The following is a 20432-nucleotide window of genomic DNA, read 5'->3' as shown; positions in this document are numbered from 1 at the left end:
AGTTTTTAATACTTCAACAAAGAAAAGAAAAGGCACGAAAATAAAATGAAATACAAAACCGACGTTGTTTTGTGTAACCACGGTCTATTGAAATGTATAATCGCTCGCCATTGGTCCATCTGCGTTTTATGCTGACGTTTGCAATGGCAAACACAAATCTTGCAGAAATCCCATATACCTGCCTTATCAGTCGTTTTGGAAGACTTAAACGATTTGATTTCGTTCTCCAGACTAAATTAGATTAACAACACTAACGCGCATACATTTTTCTTTTAACTAAACAATAAAAAAGAACGAATAGGATTAAAATGTGTGCATTCAATTTACGCGTTTATCGATAGGGATACTATTTCAAATAAAAACGTAACAAACCAACAGAAATTATAAGCTTAAACGTGACAACCTGATAAACTCAGTTTTTTTAGAGAGATGATTGGACAGATGTAACAAAAGATGCGTCCCTCCAATCTGCGAGTTTAGATGGTTTTTTTTTGTGTTTTGTTTTGTTTTTCTATTTTCTTTTGTTTTGTTTTGTGTTTTGTTTTACGGTATATCAACACTTTTTGGGTTATTTAATGCTGAATCCAGTCATTTGGGGGAAAAAGTTATTTATGTATTCAGATATTTATTCATAGTGTTTGACTGGTTGGTTGGCTGCACGACATATCAACCACTTTTGTGAGCTATTTTATGTCGAATCTAATAATTTTGCTATAAAACAATATGCTTCGAGTTGTTCATGTTTTAAAAATAGTTATTCATATTGTTTGGTTTGGTTATTTTGTAGGGGAAAATTGTTGTTTCCGAGTCTGGCTCTGCAGAACATGATAGAGTTTTGCAAAAGAAACGAAAAAAAAAAAACAATAATGTTTAGTGCAGGAAGCCAGTAACATCAGACATCCTGATCCAGTAGCACCACATCAAGCTAACCGATGTCAATGTAACGTGACAGACAAACCACTGAACGCATGTAAAAAAAACTACATCGGCATAGAAGACAGTATAGAGATAACCTTTCTCCAAAATAGGAAATAAACAATTTTATAACTTAAAACAAAGTTTCTTATCTTTTTGATGACATATTTTTATCATGTAATTAAATAAGAGGTTAAGATATTGAACGTTTTTTATGAAAAAATCCTTGGAATATATCCGGAAAAATACTGAAAAGCAATAGGACAATTGGCTTAATGGATACCGTAAAGGCGTGTGTAATCAACTATTCCGAGTTCGAATCGTATCAGTTGTTTTGTAGTCAATTTCCAACAAGAATGCCAATGGCATTTACTCAAGCCCGAGTAGAACCGTTATCTTCCGAAGAAGGAAGTGTCTAGGGAATAGTAGATGCACAAACGTTACACAATTGCATGTATATCATGGTCAGAGGAAATGACAAACTTAGTTTTTTTTTGCAATTTTTGCAAAGAGGTGTCGAGGCCCTCTTATATACAGCGTCTAGTATTCTCAAATGGTCACCCATTTGATACTGACCTGGTTCAATGTTGCTTACTTTCTGTTGTGTCAACATGATTATGTCGTATTTGTAGTTAATTGTACCCTATTTACACCGGAAAATGCAAGAACTCATAAACTTCTTAAATCTATGGTTGAAATAGTGATCCGTTAAAAATTAATACAATTTATCATTGACAATTTATTGTATGCAATTTATTGTACGTATGTCGTTGACAATGAACTGTTTACAATTAACGTTGAGTTTGAATATTAAATATCAAAAAGGGCGTTACACTATTTTGGTCCTTCTTTGAAAAAATGAAGTTAGAATGGGCACTTTTAAAATTCAATAGATAGTATATTTTTCATTACAAATTTACTTAGAGCTACGTGTCAAATAGTTACGCCACAGACTGGAAATCACTAATAAGACGTGGCAAATAACCATATCAGAGCATTCGATCGATATGACATTACATGCGAACTTTCCAGAGAGAGAGAGAGAGATAAAGAGAGAGATAAAGAGAGAGAGAGAGAGAGAGAGAGAGAGAGAGAGAGCTGTCAAGATTTGGAAAACAGTTTCTTCATCCTATGCGGAATGAGTTTGAGTTATTATGCGTGCATTCTTTTTATATGGGAGTAACCGCTTATCACGGCGATAAAGTCAGTTTAGGATAAGAATTAATGAGTGTCAGAAAGCACTGTAACGATTGGTTGTGGTGGAAATTGGGTAGAAGTTTATTATTTAAGAGAATGGCTCAACAAAAACCTTTTTCATATTAGACTTGAAAACGACCATATTGTAGTCAGGTGGAAAGCAGCACCACTGAAAAGTGTTCTGCCCGGAGGGTGGGCAGTTATAAGTAATAAACTTTGTTCATGGAAACTCGCAGATTCGATGGGCGAATCTTTTTTACATGCGTCCAATCATCTCTATAAAAAAAAACATTTACAATCTATCAGGCTGTCATGTTTAAGTTTAAAATGTCATTTCTGTAGGTTTGTCACGTTTATATTTGAAAAAATATTTTGCAAATTGAAAGAAAATATCTTAAGCCAATTCGTTCGTTTTATGGTTTAATTTAAAGAAGAAGCGCAGAAAGAGTAGGAGAAATTATTGACAGTAGTTGTGGCTAGATGAGTGTTTGCTGTAAATGTTTTGAAGGGGGACAGAAAACATAGATAGAACCATAGACAAACACTTATAAATAAAAATTGAAAACTCAAATGTTGTTTAAACGCAAAGAATTTTGTACTGCTTTTTATTAATAGTGTTTCATATTGATGCTGGTAAAAAAAAGACAACAACAACGAGAGAGAAAGGGAGAGAATGCGACATGCCACCAACTCACCAAACGTTTCTACGTATAAAGCTGCTATGTAGATGACCTACTATGATAAACGTATCGACCACGATGGTGCTGTAAAACTGATGTTAGTTTAAGACGTGTAAATATGGAGATTGGTTTGAGAGAGAAGGTGTAAAACTACGAACTGAGACATTGCTATCTGCATCTAAAAACAAGTTACTGAATATGAACTCCCAAAATGACTTTACTATCAGATTGTCTCAGACAAGAGTAAACTTTACTTTGACAATTTTGTGTAAACATATCGGATACTCACACCTAACAAGCACCAGAAGTATTAAAAAGAGTTTGCTTGCAGCTCTAAATTTTAAGCAATTTTACAAAGCGTTTTTTTAATGAAGACTAATAGACTGAATGAACACATGCGGCATTATATTGTCCTTGTCAAGCAAGATACGTGCGAGGGGCGTTCAATCCAGTTGTTTGATTCAACTGAAATTTTGCACGTAATGATTTATATCTCTATTTGTTATGCGACAAATTACAGCTATTAAAGAATTAAAGGAGCCTATTAGCTTGACTTTTCAGGAAATTAAGAGAAACTATCAAAAGTCTGTCCAAGATCAACAATTGCATCTCAATCCTACAAGGCAACACTCCGATCCACAACGTATATATCGCCAAATCAGAAGCACGAGCGTATGGCTATAAAACCTTATCCTATATCTCTACTTACTCTCTGAATTTGATCTCTTCCATAAAGGCAAGCGTTCCTCTGATGATGCAGCCTTGATTTTCAAAGTCATGTCATGCTTGGGGGAACAACGTGGGATGTTCTACAAAAGCGGAACTTTGTTAAACGAAGAGAGAAATGCCTAACTAACTGGTTGCTATGTACAGAAAGACTAATAATTGCGCCAATTTTCGTTGCTCTACTTCTATGAAAAGTGGTTCAGGAGCAATATTTATTGAACCTCGCTATCGATATTGCGAATCAGAATGTTGAGAAGGAGTTCCAAAACATGAGAAATTATTGTAATTTCAGACTAGAATTTGACATATTTTGGGACAAGAAGAAATATAATGCCAGTTGTATTTGGAGTACTGAAATAACTTCTCAATTTGGTTTATAATCACTCGAAGAAAAATGGGTATCTGTGCAGAATAAACACTGTGTTATTGTCGGTTATTTCTGTACAGTTTACGTAAAACGGCGAAAGGTGGGGAGACGCTGAGCCAAAGAAATCGTAGCGGCAAAAGGCATATATATATATATATATATATATATATATATATATATATAGTTATGTATACACACATAAACCCAAATATATCTACGGACGTGTTAAATCCCTACATAACATGACGAATCTGAAGCAGTATGCAACTCCACCATTTTATTCTAATAATTTCTTTCATTCGACTGCTAGACATTGCAATTCCCTCCCTGTTTCCTGCTCCCCTAACTGTATTAATTTGCAGAAATTTAAATGTTATGTGAACAAACATCTCGCTGTTCTAGTTCCACAGTTCGCTGTTAGTCATGATCCCAACCAGTAGTCGCTTACTTTCCAAGTGACAATCGTCATTATTATCACTTCGTATAAATCCGAAGATTCTATTGTTGTCATTGGTTTCCACGATATTTTTCTCGTCATAATTCTTTCTTGAAAGATCTCGGGAGTTACGGAAGGGATCACGTGAAGTTTGCCAACATCCTAAGTAAAAGTGACTTTTGTCGAACTGGATTCGAATTTGGGACACGCAGGTCGGCAATATGTGTCGTTGACTACGAAGCCACCGCGACAATACACCTTGTTTGGAGTTTTTTTTTATCATTTAATTACACTTTGACTCGCGTGCATCCATTAAGCCGATAACACCATCCCAACGTTTAACGGACATGTTTCACCCGAGTAGCAAAATTAAACGTTTAATGTGTATTTAATTTCTGATTGATGCGCCAATCAGTTATCGACCAAATAACTTGAACCCATTATTTGAAACAATAACGAATGGCGCGGACTGAATGACACGCATTTTCTTTACAGTAAATCGACAGAAAATGGCTTTTCGAGACGTTTTCTCTATATTAGAATAAACGGTTTAATAAAGCAGTCAATAATTGGCGAAAATTTTTCTTCCCAGCCAAAAGGTCTCAACAAACGGATAGAAAATATTTTTGATTCTGTTTCTGCGGAATTGGTGGGAGGTGTGGGGAATTAGGATGCGAAATCTTTCCCAGATTTATATTGAATTGTAAGTCAAACAAAAAATGTGAATGTTTGCCGCCGAATCTTCGAATTGACTTTCCCGATATTTGTTTAGCCAGCGGAAAGAAATCATAAAACAAAATGGCGTCGTATGAAACAATCTTTCTTTTTTTTTTACAAGAAATCAGCCAACAAAATGATTCAACGGAAAAGCCCAACTTTCTTACTTTTATTTTTCTTCTATCTTTTGTTTCGCTTAAATATATTTCCCTGGCCATTGCTTCTACATTGTATTATCTTTCTTTCTTTTCTCTTTTATATATGTCAATGCAAATATATGAAGGATTCTGTCTTTCAAGACATATATGAAGCTTTTGTTGGAAATCAAATTTTCTTACTGTCGCCACGAATTTCTTATAGCAGGGTGTGTCCGTCAGTCGGTCCGTTGCACTTACAAGAACATCGCTAAGTTTGCCTAATCTCACGTTACGTCCACATATCTATACGAATCCATGTCTATCGGACAGTATATAACGCTTAAGGTTTGTAAAATAATTTCTGTATGTCCGTCACGCTTTCATTTGTCAGTCATTCTGAAGTTTTACAATAGCATTTCTGCTGCACTGTCAGGCTGAAGCTAAAATGGCATATTCGTTTGTCTTTTACGCTGAAGTTTAAAATAGTATTGTTATCGGTCTTATTCGTTTGCGTTTAAAATAGTATTTCTCGTTTGCCCGTTATGCTGAAGTTTAAAATAGCATTTTCTTTAGTCTGTCATGTTGAAGTTTAACAGTTTTCTCATTGGTATATTATGATGAATTTAAAAGAGGATCCTGTTAGTCTGTCAGAAAGAAAAAATAGAATTTTAATTGGTGTATCACACTAAAGTTTAAAATAGCATTTTCATCGAACTGTCTCGTTAAAGTTTAACATAGATTTTCATTGATCTGTCATGTTAAAGTTTAAAATGACATTTTTATTGGCCTGTCAGGCTGAAATTAAAAATAGTATTTTAGTCCGTATTTGATGCAAAAGATTACAATAGCATTTCTGTCAGTTTCAAGATGGAGTTTAAAGTAGCATTTTCGTTTGTCTGTTTAACTGACATTTGAAATTTTAACGCTTGTTTCACAATTACACGCGCAGCCATCATTATACGGAGAATCCATTGCCTCTCAAGTCTCAACACAGGTCAAACATAAAACCAAAATTATTGTATATCTATATTTTCTGAAGTTTCATAGAAATATCAAATTGGCAAGCAAACCCCGGTCGCTTGTATATCCGTGCTACGAGAGACAAGGACGTTAGATTTTTCTAGTTCTTGCAAGGATATTGCGGCGTCCTCCTACATACAGTGTCTAGTATTCTAAAATGGTCACCCACCTGGTACTGACTAGGCTCCACTTTGCTTAACTTCGCTGACTTAAAGAGAACAGTGTGCCCACGTGATTGTGTCGTACATGGCATAATCACATTGATACCCCAAGTCTTGTTATTACACCATCGATACACCGGTTCTGAGCCTGGTTATTACTAAAATGGGTGACTATTTGGAAATAGTAAGTGATACATGTAATCTCCGCTCATCTCGACATTGCTGGTGTTCTATTTGCTACTGGAATCAAATAGCTTTGATTCAGAAGATGCGTGGTTCTAGATTACTCAACTTTTTCTTCAGAATTACTAGTGTGGCCACTATTACAAGGAGATTCCAGCGACTCAGAAGATTATTATGTCTTTTTTTATTTGTTCGTCTCACATTCTCTTTATACAGCTATATTTAGTAAAATTATTTCACTGATCGTCAAGAAGTTTAGAACATAGGTAAAAACAATGAACTATGTTTGGTTCATTTTTTTTTTTCGAGATACACAACAGCACAGAATTCACCATTGGTTATAAATATATGCATAAATCAAAACACTGAGATGTTACATTGTTATCTAATTATCTGTTGTCACATCTAGGAAGGAGTTGCTCAGTGCACCCGTTTCTGTTTTGACAGGGTTCCAAACTAGCCCTGAAATCTTATTCACAGAATAGACTCTGCGAGTTCATCTCTGCTCTACTGTTAATTTCATGGCAAGTGCTAAACTGAGCTACAATTTATGAACCTTTGCAAAACATTCATAAAAACACTCGTCTATTTACAAACACTGTCAACAATTTCCCCGACTCTTTATCTTTGCTTAAATCTAAACACAAAGCCACAAATTTTATTTCCTATAAATGCCTGTGGTTCTATTTCGCGGGTCAATTTACAGCTGGCTACAATATATTTTCAAGTCCAATGTAAACAACTACTTGTTGGATCGCTATTTAAATATTAAAATTCTATTTAATTTCCACAACTAACGCTTATCCTCGAGTGGATTTCTGGCCTTGATAAGTGGTGACTCTTCTTTGTCATTGCGGTAATTGATGCTCTTTTGTTGTTATGGCAGAGGAGGTCTCTACCCTTTTAAGGATATCTCCCCTATAAATGTGAGATGACTCTAATTTTTTCAGGTTGACCATCTTAGATTGTAGAACAGATTGATGACTCCAATGTCGACACACATACAGAAATTTCACATTTTATACATAACAATGAACGGGAAGATTCCATCGAAAGGTTTGAACGTGAATAGAGAAAAGGAAGAGGATGAAAAATGTCTGGAAAGAAGAATGGCTTTTAGTTTTTCATTGGAATAATGGAAGATACTCGAAGTCTCATTTACTGGCGATATTTTCTTTTCGATTGAAGATTTCTATAAAATAAAAAGAACAAACAAACATATAAAATTTCTGTTTGCAGTTTTGTTTGTAATTTGTCCGGTCTTTCGGATTCCATCAATACTTTTGTGTGCGTCAAACTACTAAAACTTCTCATCTATTCTAAACGACATACGTCTATAATAAGATATGTTAATGCGGTAAAAATGACAGTTACTGTATCGTGTCAAATACATGTATCAGACTGCTGGCTTAGAAATACTTTGGAGAGTTTTATCAAATTTGTATCAACTTTATTGTGCAATATAGTGCCCCCACCTCGCTCGAAAACAATCGCCGGTCCAAATGCTGCCTGTCATTTGCTTTTTGCTTCGCCTTCTCTCCTGGTTCTGGCGGTGTTATTTCTGAGATTGACGATGAAGGTGAGAACAACTTCACCAGTATAACAATACAATTAAACAAAACACAAACTCCGACGCATTCTGTAAGTATCAGTTGAGCTTTGGGTGCATGTGAGACACCATCGCGGAAAACGACTCTTTAAACGCTAACGTCCATATCTTACTCGTCTGTCGATGCGTCTGCTTCCTCGGTTGATGTCAGTTCATTTTGGCTCCTTGTTACGTGGCCGTTAACTTTTATTTTAGTAAATCATAAATATAAAACTGGACATAAATAAATAAAATCCGGGTGGACACTTTCTTTTTTACAACTCGTTTTTATTACCGCACTTTCGACACCACTTAAAAGGTCTCTCGCTGTCATATGTCCATTTAAGCATGGGCGCGTTTCTCTTTCTTCTGACCGCAAGCTGGGCACAGCCGGTCCATTCTCATCCTCGATTTTATGCGTCTATTTTCTTTCTGCCTCGAGCAAGCGGTACATTTTTCTCTTTTTTTCTCTATTTCTTTTGGAGAATACTTCTTAATTTGCATATGCACATTTTTCGGCTAGTGCTGTTGTTAATCTCTTCGCAAGCCAGCTATCCTATTCTGCTGCTGACACTTTCCCACGAGCTCATATGTATTCTGTTAAATCTTTAAAGTCCCCGATCTGATTCAAACCATACTCTGCGTCGATTGTCGTCCACTGCTCCTCAAGACTTTCTGTATACAGTCGCAAACTCAAGACTATCTGTAAAATGTGGTAAACCTTCGCAAAACTCACTATCACTCATAAACTGTCTGTAAACTAACTGTAAATATATTGACCTCTATGTCTGGTCTTTTGTTCCAGTGATAGCCACACCTTTTTTAACCATCTTATTTTTAACGCCTTACGTGTGGCGTTGCAAAAACTTATTCTCCGTTGTCTTTCTACTAACCTCACTTCCTATTTCTTTTTGGTAAGGTGTCCATAGTATCACGCAATTACAAATACACGCTTACATTTCAGGTAAGCGAGTATGTATAATACCTCATGAAAATGCACACTCCTGCATCGCACAGGGCATACTACCACTTGAGCAAGTTACAGCATATGTAAACCCATTTCTAATATTCTGAAGACTAACCATGAAGATGAAGTTCCTAACTACGATGAAAGCAATGCATCTAAAAAAAGTAGGCTCTGTTGAAAAAAATATAATATAGAGGGAGCTCGTTGGCTCTCATTCAGCCATCTAGTGCTGGTGTCACAATTTCACAAACAAAACTCCTGCTTCCAATTCCCAGCAGGGAAGTAATAAGGCGCAGAAAATTGCCATGAGAATGTTCATGTCAACGCGCAATCTGGTCTAACCAGGGTAGTGACATATCGTAATAAGCTATGTAAATAAAACTGTGGATGGATGTATGTGCGTGTGAAAATATTTAACCGATAAACTCTTAAATTACTGGTCACTGAAATTAACAGGAAATAGTAACTATACACTAAGGATGTTTTATAACGAGTAAAATCTATTTGGGTAGATGAATAAGGTGTTACAGAAATAGGCTGACAAGTTGAAAAGCAAAATGTTCATTTCAACTTGCTGACATATTTCTATTACTTTTGTGCATGCGCAAATTCATTCATAGCTTAAAGTGTTTTAATCTTAAATCTGTCAATAGCGCAAACGGTAGGTAACGTGGCTGGATCGCTAAATGTTTTGGTTTCGATTCTAGCTGATGGCACCCAAGTCATTTTTAAAACTCAGCACTATATACTAGGTACAATATAATAGTCGATAGAATATAAGGCTTTGTAATAGTGAATATGAAATCTGCACGAATTAAAATATATTTAAGCGTCTTTTACGGTGCCTCTTCTAGTTACAAATATACCCTTGATAATGACAAGTTCCGCATCTGTTTCAAAATTTTTGGATGGTGATTAATAATTTAGATTATTTGATGATTCAACCATGAGTGAATAAAAACAGTTATTTTTCATTGTATTTATATTATTGCCCGTACTGAGGATTGAAACTTCAACCATCATAAGACTGTTACTTAGAACTCATTATCACTTTACATTTTTATGTGTTGTGCTAGTGGGCATTGGTAAACGAGAGAAAGATACCCTCCTGGATTAAAATAAAAGTCCCGTTGAAATTCCCTACACATTCGACATGAAGATACCTGAATCAAGAAAACGCATCTGAATCGAGAAAACGCATCTGAAGCGAGAAAATGCATCTGAATCGAGAAAATGCATCTGAATCGAGAAAACGCATCTGAATCGGGAAAACGCATCTGAATCGAGAAAACGCATCTGAATCGAGAAAACGCATTTGAATCGAGAAAATGCATCTGAATCGAGAAAACGCATCTGAATCGGGAAAATGCACCAGAATAATTGGGAAAGTGACATCAAAACGTTGTGAAAATAAAACCCAAGATGAGAACATTAGTTCGAATAATCCAAATAATACAAAAGTGTCTTTTGCAAGCAGTATTGGTCAATGTAATGTTTCTATTTCGTGAAACGTTGCCATTCTTTTTTTATTGTTGTTTTTGATTTCGGATAAAGATTATGACTTCAAACAACGACAGGACCGGAAGTCTGTAGTAAAATAAGGAATATTTACTTTGCTCCAAATTCGTATATCTAGAAAATAATAAGACGTGTTTGCAAAACACGTTCGTAAAACTTTCATTCTAGGCAGTAACTGCATGTTTTAAGATGTATATGAGGACAGAATTGACCATGAGTGCACATTAAAAGTATAGTATCGAAAAAGTTCGTATAAAATTATTAATTTTCCCAACGCAAGCCCTTTAGACTCAGACAATAAGCTTTGGTGAGTAAAATGTGGACTTTGGCTTTCGGCAGCCTTGTAATCCTCACTACCATTATTTTGTCCTTTAATCCTAACATGAGCGATGCATATGACAAAGGGAAAAGAATTGATTTTGTTTTTTATTTTAAAAAAAAGGAAGTAATGTCCCACCTCAAAATTCATGGATCTAGGTAACACTAATGGAACGATTTGAATATTATTTCTGATTCCAATACAATTACCGATTCCGTACTAAATTCCCGATTCCGAATCTTTATACATCTCTAATACTTAACTATAAAGTTATTTTCCACGATTATTACAAAAATACGTTAAATGTACAGATATTTTCTTAGACGTTAAAATACACTGGTATTGTATAGACTTTAGTTTAACTATTAGTTTAAAATCAATAATTATTCATCATTTTATCATTACTACCAAAAGTGGAATATTTTGTTTTAAATCAAATCAAATGAAAAAGCCAATTAAAGAATCGTTTTAGGCATCGAGAAATAGTCACAAATTTTTGCGATTCCGATACCCAAAATTCCCGATTTATTTTGATTTTAATTAATCGTCCCAATACTACTCGGTAGTACACAACGGTAATACCTTGGGATGATTCATTTAAAGTTAAATTATGTGAAACTTACGCCTCCTCCTCCTCAAAAAAAAAAAAATAAATAAAAAAGCAAACGGAATTGATAAAATCAAGTATTGGAAACAAGGTACAACTGAAGAAGGAAAAATATATAAGTCTAATTCTAATTTTGTAACAATAATCACGCATGTTAGAAGATACAGCAACCTTCATTATTTCAACGTGGTATCTTGAACCAAACAATTATCAGCATCGCTAAGACGTTTTCGTGTCTTTGATGCCAAACATTTTATGGTCAGAGTTCAAAGCATTTAAGAAATATCATGGCTTGTCAGACTTAATAATGCTAAGTGCAATAGTTCAAACGAATCTCGTAATTATAATGACGGCAGAAGTTCAGTCGATATGAAACATTAATTTCGGTTTCTATAAAATTTATATTTATATTAATATCTATAATCAATGATATCAAATACCGTATGAAGAAACAACTCGATGCACACACACACACACACACACACACACACACACACACACACACACACACACACACACACACACACACACACGCACACGCACATGCGCGCGAACATCTTCGTCTTTCTCTCACTCTCATATATATACATTTTTTTTTTATTTGAGAGTAAACAGGTACATATGGTCGCTACAAACAACCATCTATCTCAGTCAATGAGACTGCCTCAGGCGACCCTGAACCCATCGACCTCACAAAGAAAAAAGGCTTTTTCTTTGTGGCGTCGATAGGTTCAGGGTCGCCTGAGGAAGTCTCATTGACTGAAACAGATGGCTATTTGTAGCGACCATATGTATATAGGTTTGCTCTCAAATAAAAAAATATTTTGCACTTGTTATTGAACACTATCTAACAACCTCGTTGTATTCATTAGTCCCGACTTTTGAACATCTCACACCTATATATATATATATATATATATATATATATATATATATATATATATATTAGTGATAGGAAGATTTTCCCGATACGATTACTGATTTTGATCTAAATTCCCTCTTTTCAAAATATAGAGTTGTTTGTTTGAGTGTGTGTGTGTGTGTGTGTGTGTGTGTGTGTACGTGTGTGTGTGTGTGTGTTTACGAGTTCTATTTATAATTCCATCATGAAGACAAGTCGTCAAAAATTCAGTTTTAAACAAGCACAAAGAAATAAAAACAATACAAACAATCGTTTATGACATCGGGAACTAGGCAGAATTTTCTCTGATTTCGATTTCGACATCATTAATAGTTTAGATTTTTTCTATTCCCAATTCCGATTAATCGTCTTAACATAAGTATGTATGTATATATATATATATATATATATATATATATATATAAGATAAAATTAAAAGCCAAGAACAATGCGAGATTTTTTTTTATATAGAGTAAAATTAAATGCAAACAAAAGAAATAAATTTCTTTTTTTTTGTTGTTTGTTTTTTCTTTTTGACACAAATTTTAACTCTAAACAACAGTAATTTTTTTTTCTCTGTTGTATTCAATGGTGTTGTAAATCTCAATATATTTCAGACTTATTAGTCCATTTTCAAGAGAAGACAGCGGAAGAGTGTTCAAAATTGGAAAAGTAGCCGCAGAGTTTGCCACGTGATATCGCGAAATATAGAACAAAAAATGACGTTAGGAGAACGTTAAAATAAATCAGTTGATGTTTGAAATACTTGTTGCGTTTGTGAATCAACGGAGATGACTATTCAAGCAAGGTTTTTTTTTTTTTTAAATTATTGTTTTTCTTATGTTTTAAACAATAATTAAAAAAAAAAAAACCTTGCTTGAATACACACACATATATATATATATATATTTCAAAGTTTAAAGTTAATGAAATCATCATCATCCGATAAATAAACGGGGGGGGGTTAACAAAACGAGATTTAAACGTGAACTCGCGAGGTATATATATTTCACACTTCCGGTTATAAAATAGACGAATATTGGCTGAAGAGAGCTTGATAAGGATACCTTAAGCGGTCCTTATTATCGGGCTTGAAACCGACGGTACCATGATTTGTCTCATCTAACAACTTTCTGTACGCAATATATAAAAATATAAATACGCTCTTACATTTCGGATTTTCCTTTTAGTTGATCACTCTGCTGGATTTCTTTTTCCAAATAAACTAATCAATATATATATATATATATATATATATATATATATATATATGTGTGTGTGTGTGTGTGTGTGTGTGTGTGTGTGTGTGTGACTTCCATCAACTAATTATTTGTGAAAGCTTACTTTTGCTTATCGAAAGACGATTAACGCATATTCATTATGTTTGCTAATATTTTCAGATGATTTTAAGATTATATTCTGTCTAGTATAGAGCACATTATGTTTTCTTTGATACAGGACAGTCTTGACATTGCCAAGGCGTTGAAGATTTTTTTTTTATACATGTATATAGTAGTGTTGGGACGATTAATCAGAATCAGAATCAGAAATCGGAAAAGTCGGAGCTTTTTGAGGTGTCGTAATCAGTATCGGAATCTGGAAAATTTTAGCCTAGTTTCCGATACCATTTCTTTAATTATCTAGTTTATTTGATTTTGTTTTTTATAAACCATCTTCCACTGCTTGTAGTAGTAATAATATAATAAATACTTATTGATTTAAACTTCCAGTAAGACTAAAATCTCTAGATCACCCTGTCACAAGTTTTTTTACTTTTGATAAAATGCATGCACATTTAAGATGTGTTTTTACATTAATAGGGACAAAATAACACTTTTATAGTAAACTATTTAGAGATTTATAAAGAATCAGAATCGGAATCGGAATCGGTACTTGTATCGAAATCGGGAATTTAATACGGAATCGATAATTGTACCGGAATCGGTAAAAATATTGGAATCATCCCATCACTAGTATATACACATACTTATTATAAGGTGGTAAAATTTATTTTGTATATAATCAGTATTAACTTTATCAGTTCTATTCCCACAGGAAATCCTAGGGTATTTTACCTGGTTATTTCCCACGGGAATGAAACATAGATGTCCCTATATCGCTTACTTTTCATATATATGGTTTCATACAACCTTGATATTTCTATCCAACTCGCTCCAGACAAGGCATGAAACCACTTAGTCCTGAAAAGACAAAGGCAAGGAGGAAAACAGTTCACAGAAAAGGAGTTTCACGAGCCTTCAGTTCTTGGGAACAAGCTGTTGGAATAGGAAGCTGTATTACAATGAAGTATCAAAACAAAGAATTGATGAAGACAACGAGTCAAACAAGCTGGAACAAAGGAAGCAGGAAATAGCTCATAAATTCTAAAAGAAAAAAAAAGAAACATGCTGTAATAGTATTTATAGAAAAGATTGAGCCCAGCAACATTACGTCTTTGAGAAAAGACATAGACAATTATAAACTGAAATTCGTTAATAGCGATCTAATAAGTTTTTGTTTTTAATTGCAAGAATATTTCTTACCTTGTAGACACTGAGACGACGAGCATACTTTCTGGTCTGCTTGGAGTTGTTGATATTTCTCACGTAAAACCTTTTCCTTTTTATCCAGTTGTGATGAGGAAATTTTGCGTTCCCTTTCGATGAGCATCATTTTCTTTTGGAGGGAATTTCGTCGTGCAGAGTTCTTGATGTGACATTCTTTAAAACTCTGCGTGCTCTCCTCAATGGACTCCTCCAAGTTGTCAGTTATCGATCGCGTTTTACTCCTTCTAGCTACAGTACTGCTCGCTGTTTTTTGCCTCGCTACGACACTCGGAATATTTCTGGAAGACATATTCGTTAAATATATTCAAAAAACGCGACAAATATATATTAATGAAAGAAGTGGATGGTAAAATTGTTTTTGTTTTTATTATTTCTAGTAGTCTTTTTTATTGAAAGAAAAATGTTAAATTAAAAGATAATGATGTAATATGGTCCATCGATTAACAAGGTAATGTAGCATTGAATACAGTTTAATTTTAATTTGTATTTTCCCTCATACAATCCTATTTGAAGTCTATATATTTGATTAAAGCGAAGCTTATAATCTTATATGAGACTGCTGATTGATATAATAACTAGCAGGACCCTTGTCCCGGCGTTGACCGAGTGGAATATAGAAGAATAATTAACCAATATAAGATATACATACATCTCATTGGATAATTTAATGATGATGTTGATAAAATAAGAGGATTAATTGTTTTTTGAAAGGGAACTAGAATGAATCATATAACGTGGTAGCAGTGTAAATGACTGATTTCGAGCTTGTATTCAGTGTATTATTCCGAAAACTATTATAAATATAAGGATTAAATACAATTTTTAATATACAGAAGTAAGTAGAAAATTACCTAAACTGTAGTTAATATTAAACTATCATTTTAAAAAGTATTTAATTTTATATTGTCTATGCTACTATTACGATTTTATAACTGTAGTTTAAATATTTTTTTAGATAATATTTTGGCTATCAATAAATTAAATGGTTCATTAAATTCTTTAAGAAAAAGTCACTGCGTTGTTTGAAAACAATTTATCGAATACATTGTCCGGATATATACGTATGGTTTGGTTCTGGTTCTAAATACTTAGTAAATTAAAAATATTTTCTTTGATATTAAATTCAGTAAATGATTCACATTAACCGATGGAAGGGGGATAATCACAAAGGTATGTTCAGAATTCTTTGTTCCGTTTATTCTTGTAGTTCAATGTTGATTTTTGTATTTTTTTTTTTTTTGTTCGGTTTCTTTATATCAATTAAAAAAAGAAACCTTCCGCCTGTCTTTGTTATAGGGCGAATCTCTGCATCTGTCAAAACAGGTGAAAGAATCGACTTTTCTGTTTTTCTTTTATATCAGTGTTTACCAATACCGGCTTTAAAATAACCCAAAAACTTATCAGTTCTTATCCAATTGGGAATTGGACCGTCAATGTAAAATGTTAACAAGTAAAACTTCTTGTAAAAGTCTTTTTCCCCAGCATCAACATATTTTTTTTTTAGCTTTTTAAGTATTTTCTTTTAAATTCAGTATGAATCCCGTGTAGAATTAACAATCACAGATCGAATTACTCGAACAAAACAAACAGGCGATTTTAGCCGATACAAGTTAACAAAAATTACGATAAATTTCACAAATCACGTAAAAATAGCAAACTAACCAAACTAGTGTTTAATTGGAATAAAAAATAAAAGTGATAAATTGGAACACTATCAAAATAGTTTAATGAAAACCAATAAAGCAGCTTCAAGTATACAACGCAATAAAAACAAAGTACAATTGTGGAAAGAATATATTTTACCATTAATAAGAGGATCTAAATGAAGTCCTAGAATTAAATTAATGAATGTAAATTTTCTTAAATCTTAATTTTATGCGCAATTTAGTTTATGTTATATTTGGTTTTTAGACAATGATTTTGATCTATATTTTAACTGTTTTATTTATTCATATATAAATATATATATATATATATATATATATATAATTTGATTTAGAATTATAACGCAAAAATAGATTATAAACTGTAGATTATGTTTGCATAGTTTAATTTGTAATTTCCTCCTGAGTGAGACGGATTTAGCTAAGAAAATTTAATATGATAATATCCTCAAATTTCCACAAACGTATTCTTTTATTCAGTAAGTTCGTGTTTCGATTTGTTTGTTTTTGTTTAGTTTTTTTTGTATAATAAAAAGACTCGTAAATACTAAAAGATGGAATGAGCTAAATATGAAACTAAGATCTTAGGATTAAAACCCTTCCGCCCGTCTTTGTTATGGGACGAATTAAATGGCTGGATTTATGATTCCTTTGATTAAAGAAGAAATCTGTTTGGACATAAATAATTTTACCTGGCAATCACTAATCAATTAGTACATTACTATCGTTATCGTAACAAAAATAGTATGTCACGTCTAGTGAATCTATACTTTCTTCTGCTTAAAGGTATTTCATAAACATTTTCTGAATATAAAACATCTTTCAAAATATCTGAATTTGATTTAATGAAAGCGACATAAATCATTCAAAAAGAAATTCTTCGATTTCGTTCTTTTATGCCAATTCAATTTCGATGTTCATATTTTTTAAAAATTGATTTCTTTGCTTTTTCAATTGTTTTTCTCTGCCATAATGAAACATCAAAAATGTCCGTTTCTTTCAGCTTCTAAAACCAATTCAAAGGAAACATTTTTCGTCATTAAAAGACGAATTACTTTTTTTTTCTATTTTCCGATAATTTCTTACGGTACAAAAAAAAATATCGGTTCCAAATCCACCATTTTAAAAATGATATTTCATCGACTTCAGATACATTTACGTTAATTTCAATTTCCCATTAGACATGCAAATGCCTCAGACGTATTCACTGATTCTGTTTTTTTTTAAGGAAAAGAAATCTTGTTAAATTAAATCAGCATGTTTCTATAAAGATGCGTTTATTTCTATATATGTATATATCTTTCTGTTTATGTGTTCCTGTACGTGAGTGCGTGTGCGTGTGCATTATAAGTTTCTTCTTAGTTAATTCCGTCCTTCTTATCAATGACGTAGGATAACATATTATCCGTTTATTAGTCCATCCGATTTCTAATGAATCTATTTTTTTTTAAAAGCCCCACGTCTGAAAACGCAATTATTCCGTTTTGAAAGGAAACAGATTTTGATGAGAGAAAAAAATTATTTCTCTTTGATAATTTAATCTAATTATGTTCTCTTTTGGTAGACCAGCACCTTTAAAATTGCGATTGGATTTGAAATTTTGTAGTTTTTCCAGGGTTTTCTCTTGATTGAAGGTTTTGTTGTCGTTCTTTTCATATTGAAATGAAGCCTTTTAATGGCTAAATTTGCGGTACTTCCGTTTCCTTATCTTATTCGACGATTCCTCTCAGGTCTTCCCTTTCTTAACAGGAGATGATCAATTGCGGATTTCAGATTTTAATACTTGATTTATTTTCAATTAATCTCGTTTCCTTTTTAGTATTTTATTCCATCCAAGGCTTTCTTTATTTTATTCAATATATATATATATATATATATATATATATATATATATATATATATATATATATATATGTGTATATATATATATATATATATATATATATATATATATATATATATATATATAAAATGTGACGAATTCTCACGAGAATGTAACGCGGAATATTCTGTGTAGCTTAATTGCCATATATACTTTCATAACATACTACCAAGCTCGACCTATGTATTGAGCACTGTTGAAGTAAATACTGAAAATTTACGCATAAAATTTTATCTTCATATATTTATTTATGTGATTAAATGAAATAGTCATATATATATTAAAAATATATATTTCTAGGAACTATTCTTATATTCAGTAAGTTCGTTTTTCATTGTTTTTAGTTTATACACACACAGACACACAGACACACATATATATGTATATATATATATATATATATATATATATATATATATATATATATATATATATATTATACTGCGTGAAAACTACAACAGCGTCGAGAAAATGCTATTCAAAATGGAAAATCCCACGAAGATATTCGAAATGAAAGTGAATGGAAACCATATACCAAAATCTCAAGATTACTGGACTTTATTTTGACCAAAATTTTGCCTGTGTATGGAGAGTGAAAATAAAACAAGTAGATAGAATGTTGATGAATTACAATATGGATGAGTTTGTGTTCATATTACTAGACTGAAAAACTATTTTTTTTCAGTCAAGAATATCTTGGTATAAAAGTCGAATGATTTTCAGAAAATATTGTATTTTTTGAACTCCGCCTTCAATGCTTTTCCCTTGTTAATTTGTTTTAAAGTTTTTTTTGTTCTGTTTAATCTATAATTTCCTGACTATGTAATTTATATTTGCATCTTATAAGTATCTATATAATATTATGCGTGATCCTTCCTTGGTTAGTTCGTATATTACATATGCAATAATTAGATATAGTCAAAACTAATACAATGATACTACTACTACTACTACTACTACTACTAATAATAATAATAATAATAACAATACTTCTAATAATAACACATTAAAGCAATTGCATGCCCAAATATACCTTATAACCTGCCACCCGCTTTTATAAAAATGGGATCGCTCGATCGTCAAAGATATATTTGAAAAATATTTAGATTAGAATTATTTTTTCCGCTAAGAAAATAAGAGTGTTTCTTTTAAAACGATTTAAATTGTGTCATTACATTAAAAAGTAAAAGTTTTGATTTTTTGTTTCAAAGAAAATATTAACTGATAATTATTTTTATGGTGAACAGAAAATCGATACTTATTTTTTTAAACATATGTACTATAACAATTTTGAATAAACAGAGGAAAAATATTCATTTTATTTATTTAAAAAGTATTAAACGCTTATATATAACGGCATAAATAAAGCGGGAATTTATTCAAACACGCCTTAGTATTGTATCTGGGTAGATGCAAGATTGCAATTGTCTGTTGCTTGCATTCAGTATACGGTAATCTGTTTCAAAGAGCGAAGGAGTTCGTTTGTTGTCATAAACACATTTTTCAACCACTAAGGATATTATTCAAGGCAAGTTTATGAAATGCAAAAATTTTTAGTGGTAGTTTAACTATTGAACTTATAATTTTCCCGTTTAAAGACAATCATAGTATCATTACTCTTTTAAACTAGCTAAAATTAACAATAAATAGTTTTTTAATCATCTACATCATAATTCAGGTCATAAAAGGTTAAAAGTAAATTGTAAAAATCGATGGAGACAGCAAAAAAAGTTTTTATGGTTCTGAAATTTAAATATTTGTCTTAGTTTCATTAAATTAGTCTTGATTTCATGCACCAGTTCGATTTTATCTTGGTTGGAAAATGAATTCTATCTCTACCTTGGGAAATCGTCAGAACTTTATAAAACTATTATTTGATT

At 32.4% G+C, this 20432-nt stretch overlaps 1 protein-coding gene across 1 annotated transcript in view; it reads right to left on the bottom strand.

Moving 5' to 3' along the window:
• The window catches only part of LOC145292363 (uncharacterized), a 626312-nt gene extending 609579 nt beyond the window's left edge, over nt 1–16733 (bottom strand). The window contains exon 1 of the mRNA XM_080138690.1: nt 14983–16733. Coding sequence (XP_079994816.1) covers nt 14983–15295 — 313 coding nt within the window. The 5' untranslated portion in view covers nt 15296–16733. The remainder of the gene's footprint in view (nt 1–14982) is intronic.
• Between the last annotated feature and the right edge of the window lie 3699 nt (nt 16734–20432).

The sequence above is a fragment of the Euprymna scolopes genome, chromosome 13, assembly GCF_053919585.1.
Source record: "Euprymna scolopes isolate OS-2025 chromosome 13, ASM5391958v1, whole genome shotgun sequence".
In the NCBI taxonomy this organism is placed as follows: Eukaryota; Metazoa; Mollusca; class Cephalopoda; order Sepiida; family Sepiolidae; genus Euprymna; species Euprymna scolopes.
The sequence above is the reverse complement of the archived record's forward strand: the minus strand, read 5'-3'. Positions and strand labels throughout refer to the sequence as shown.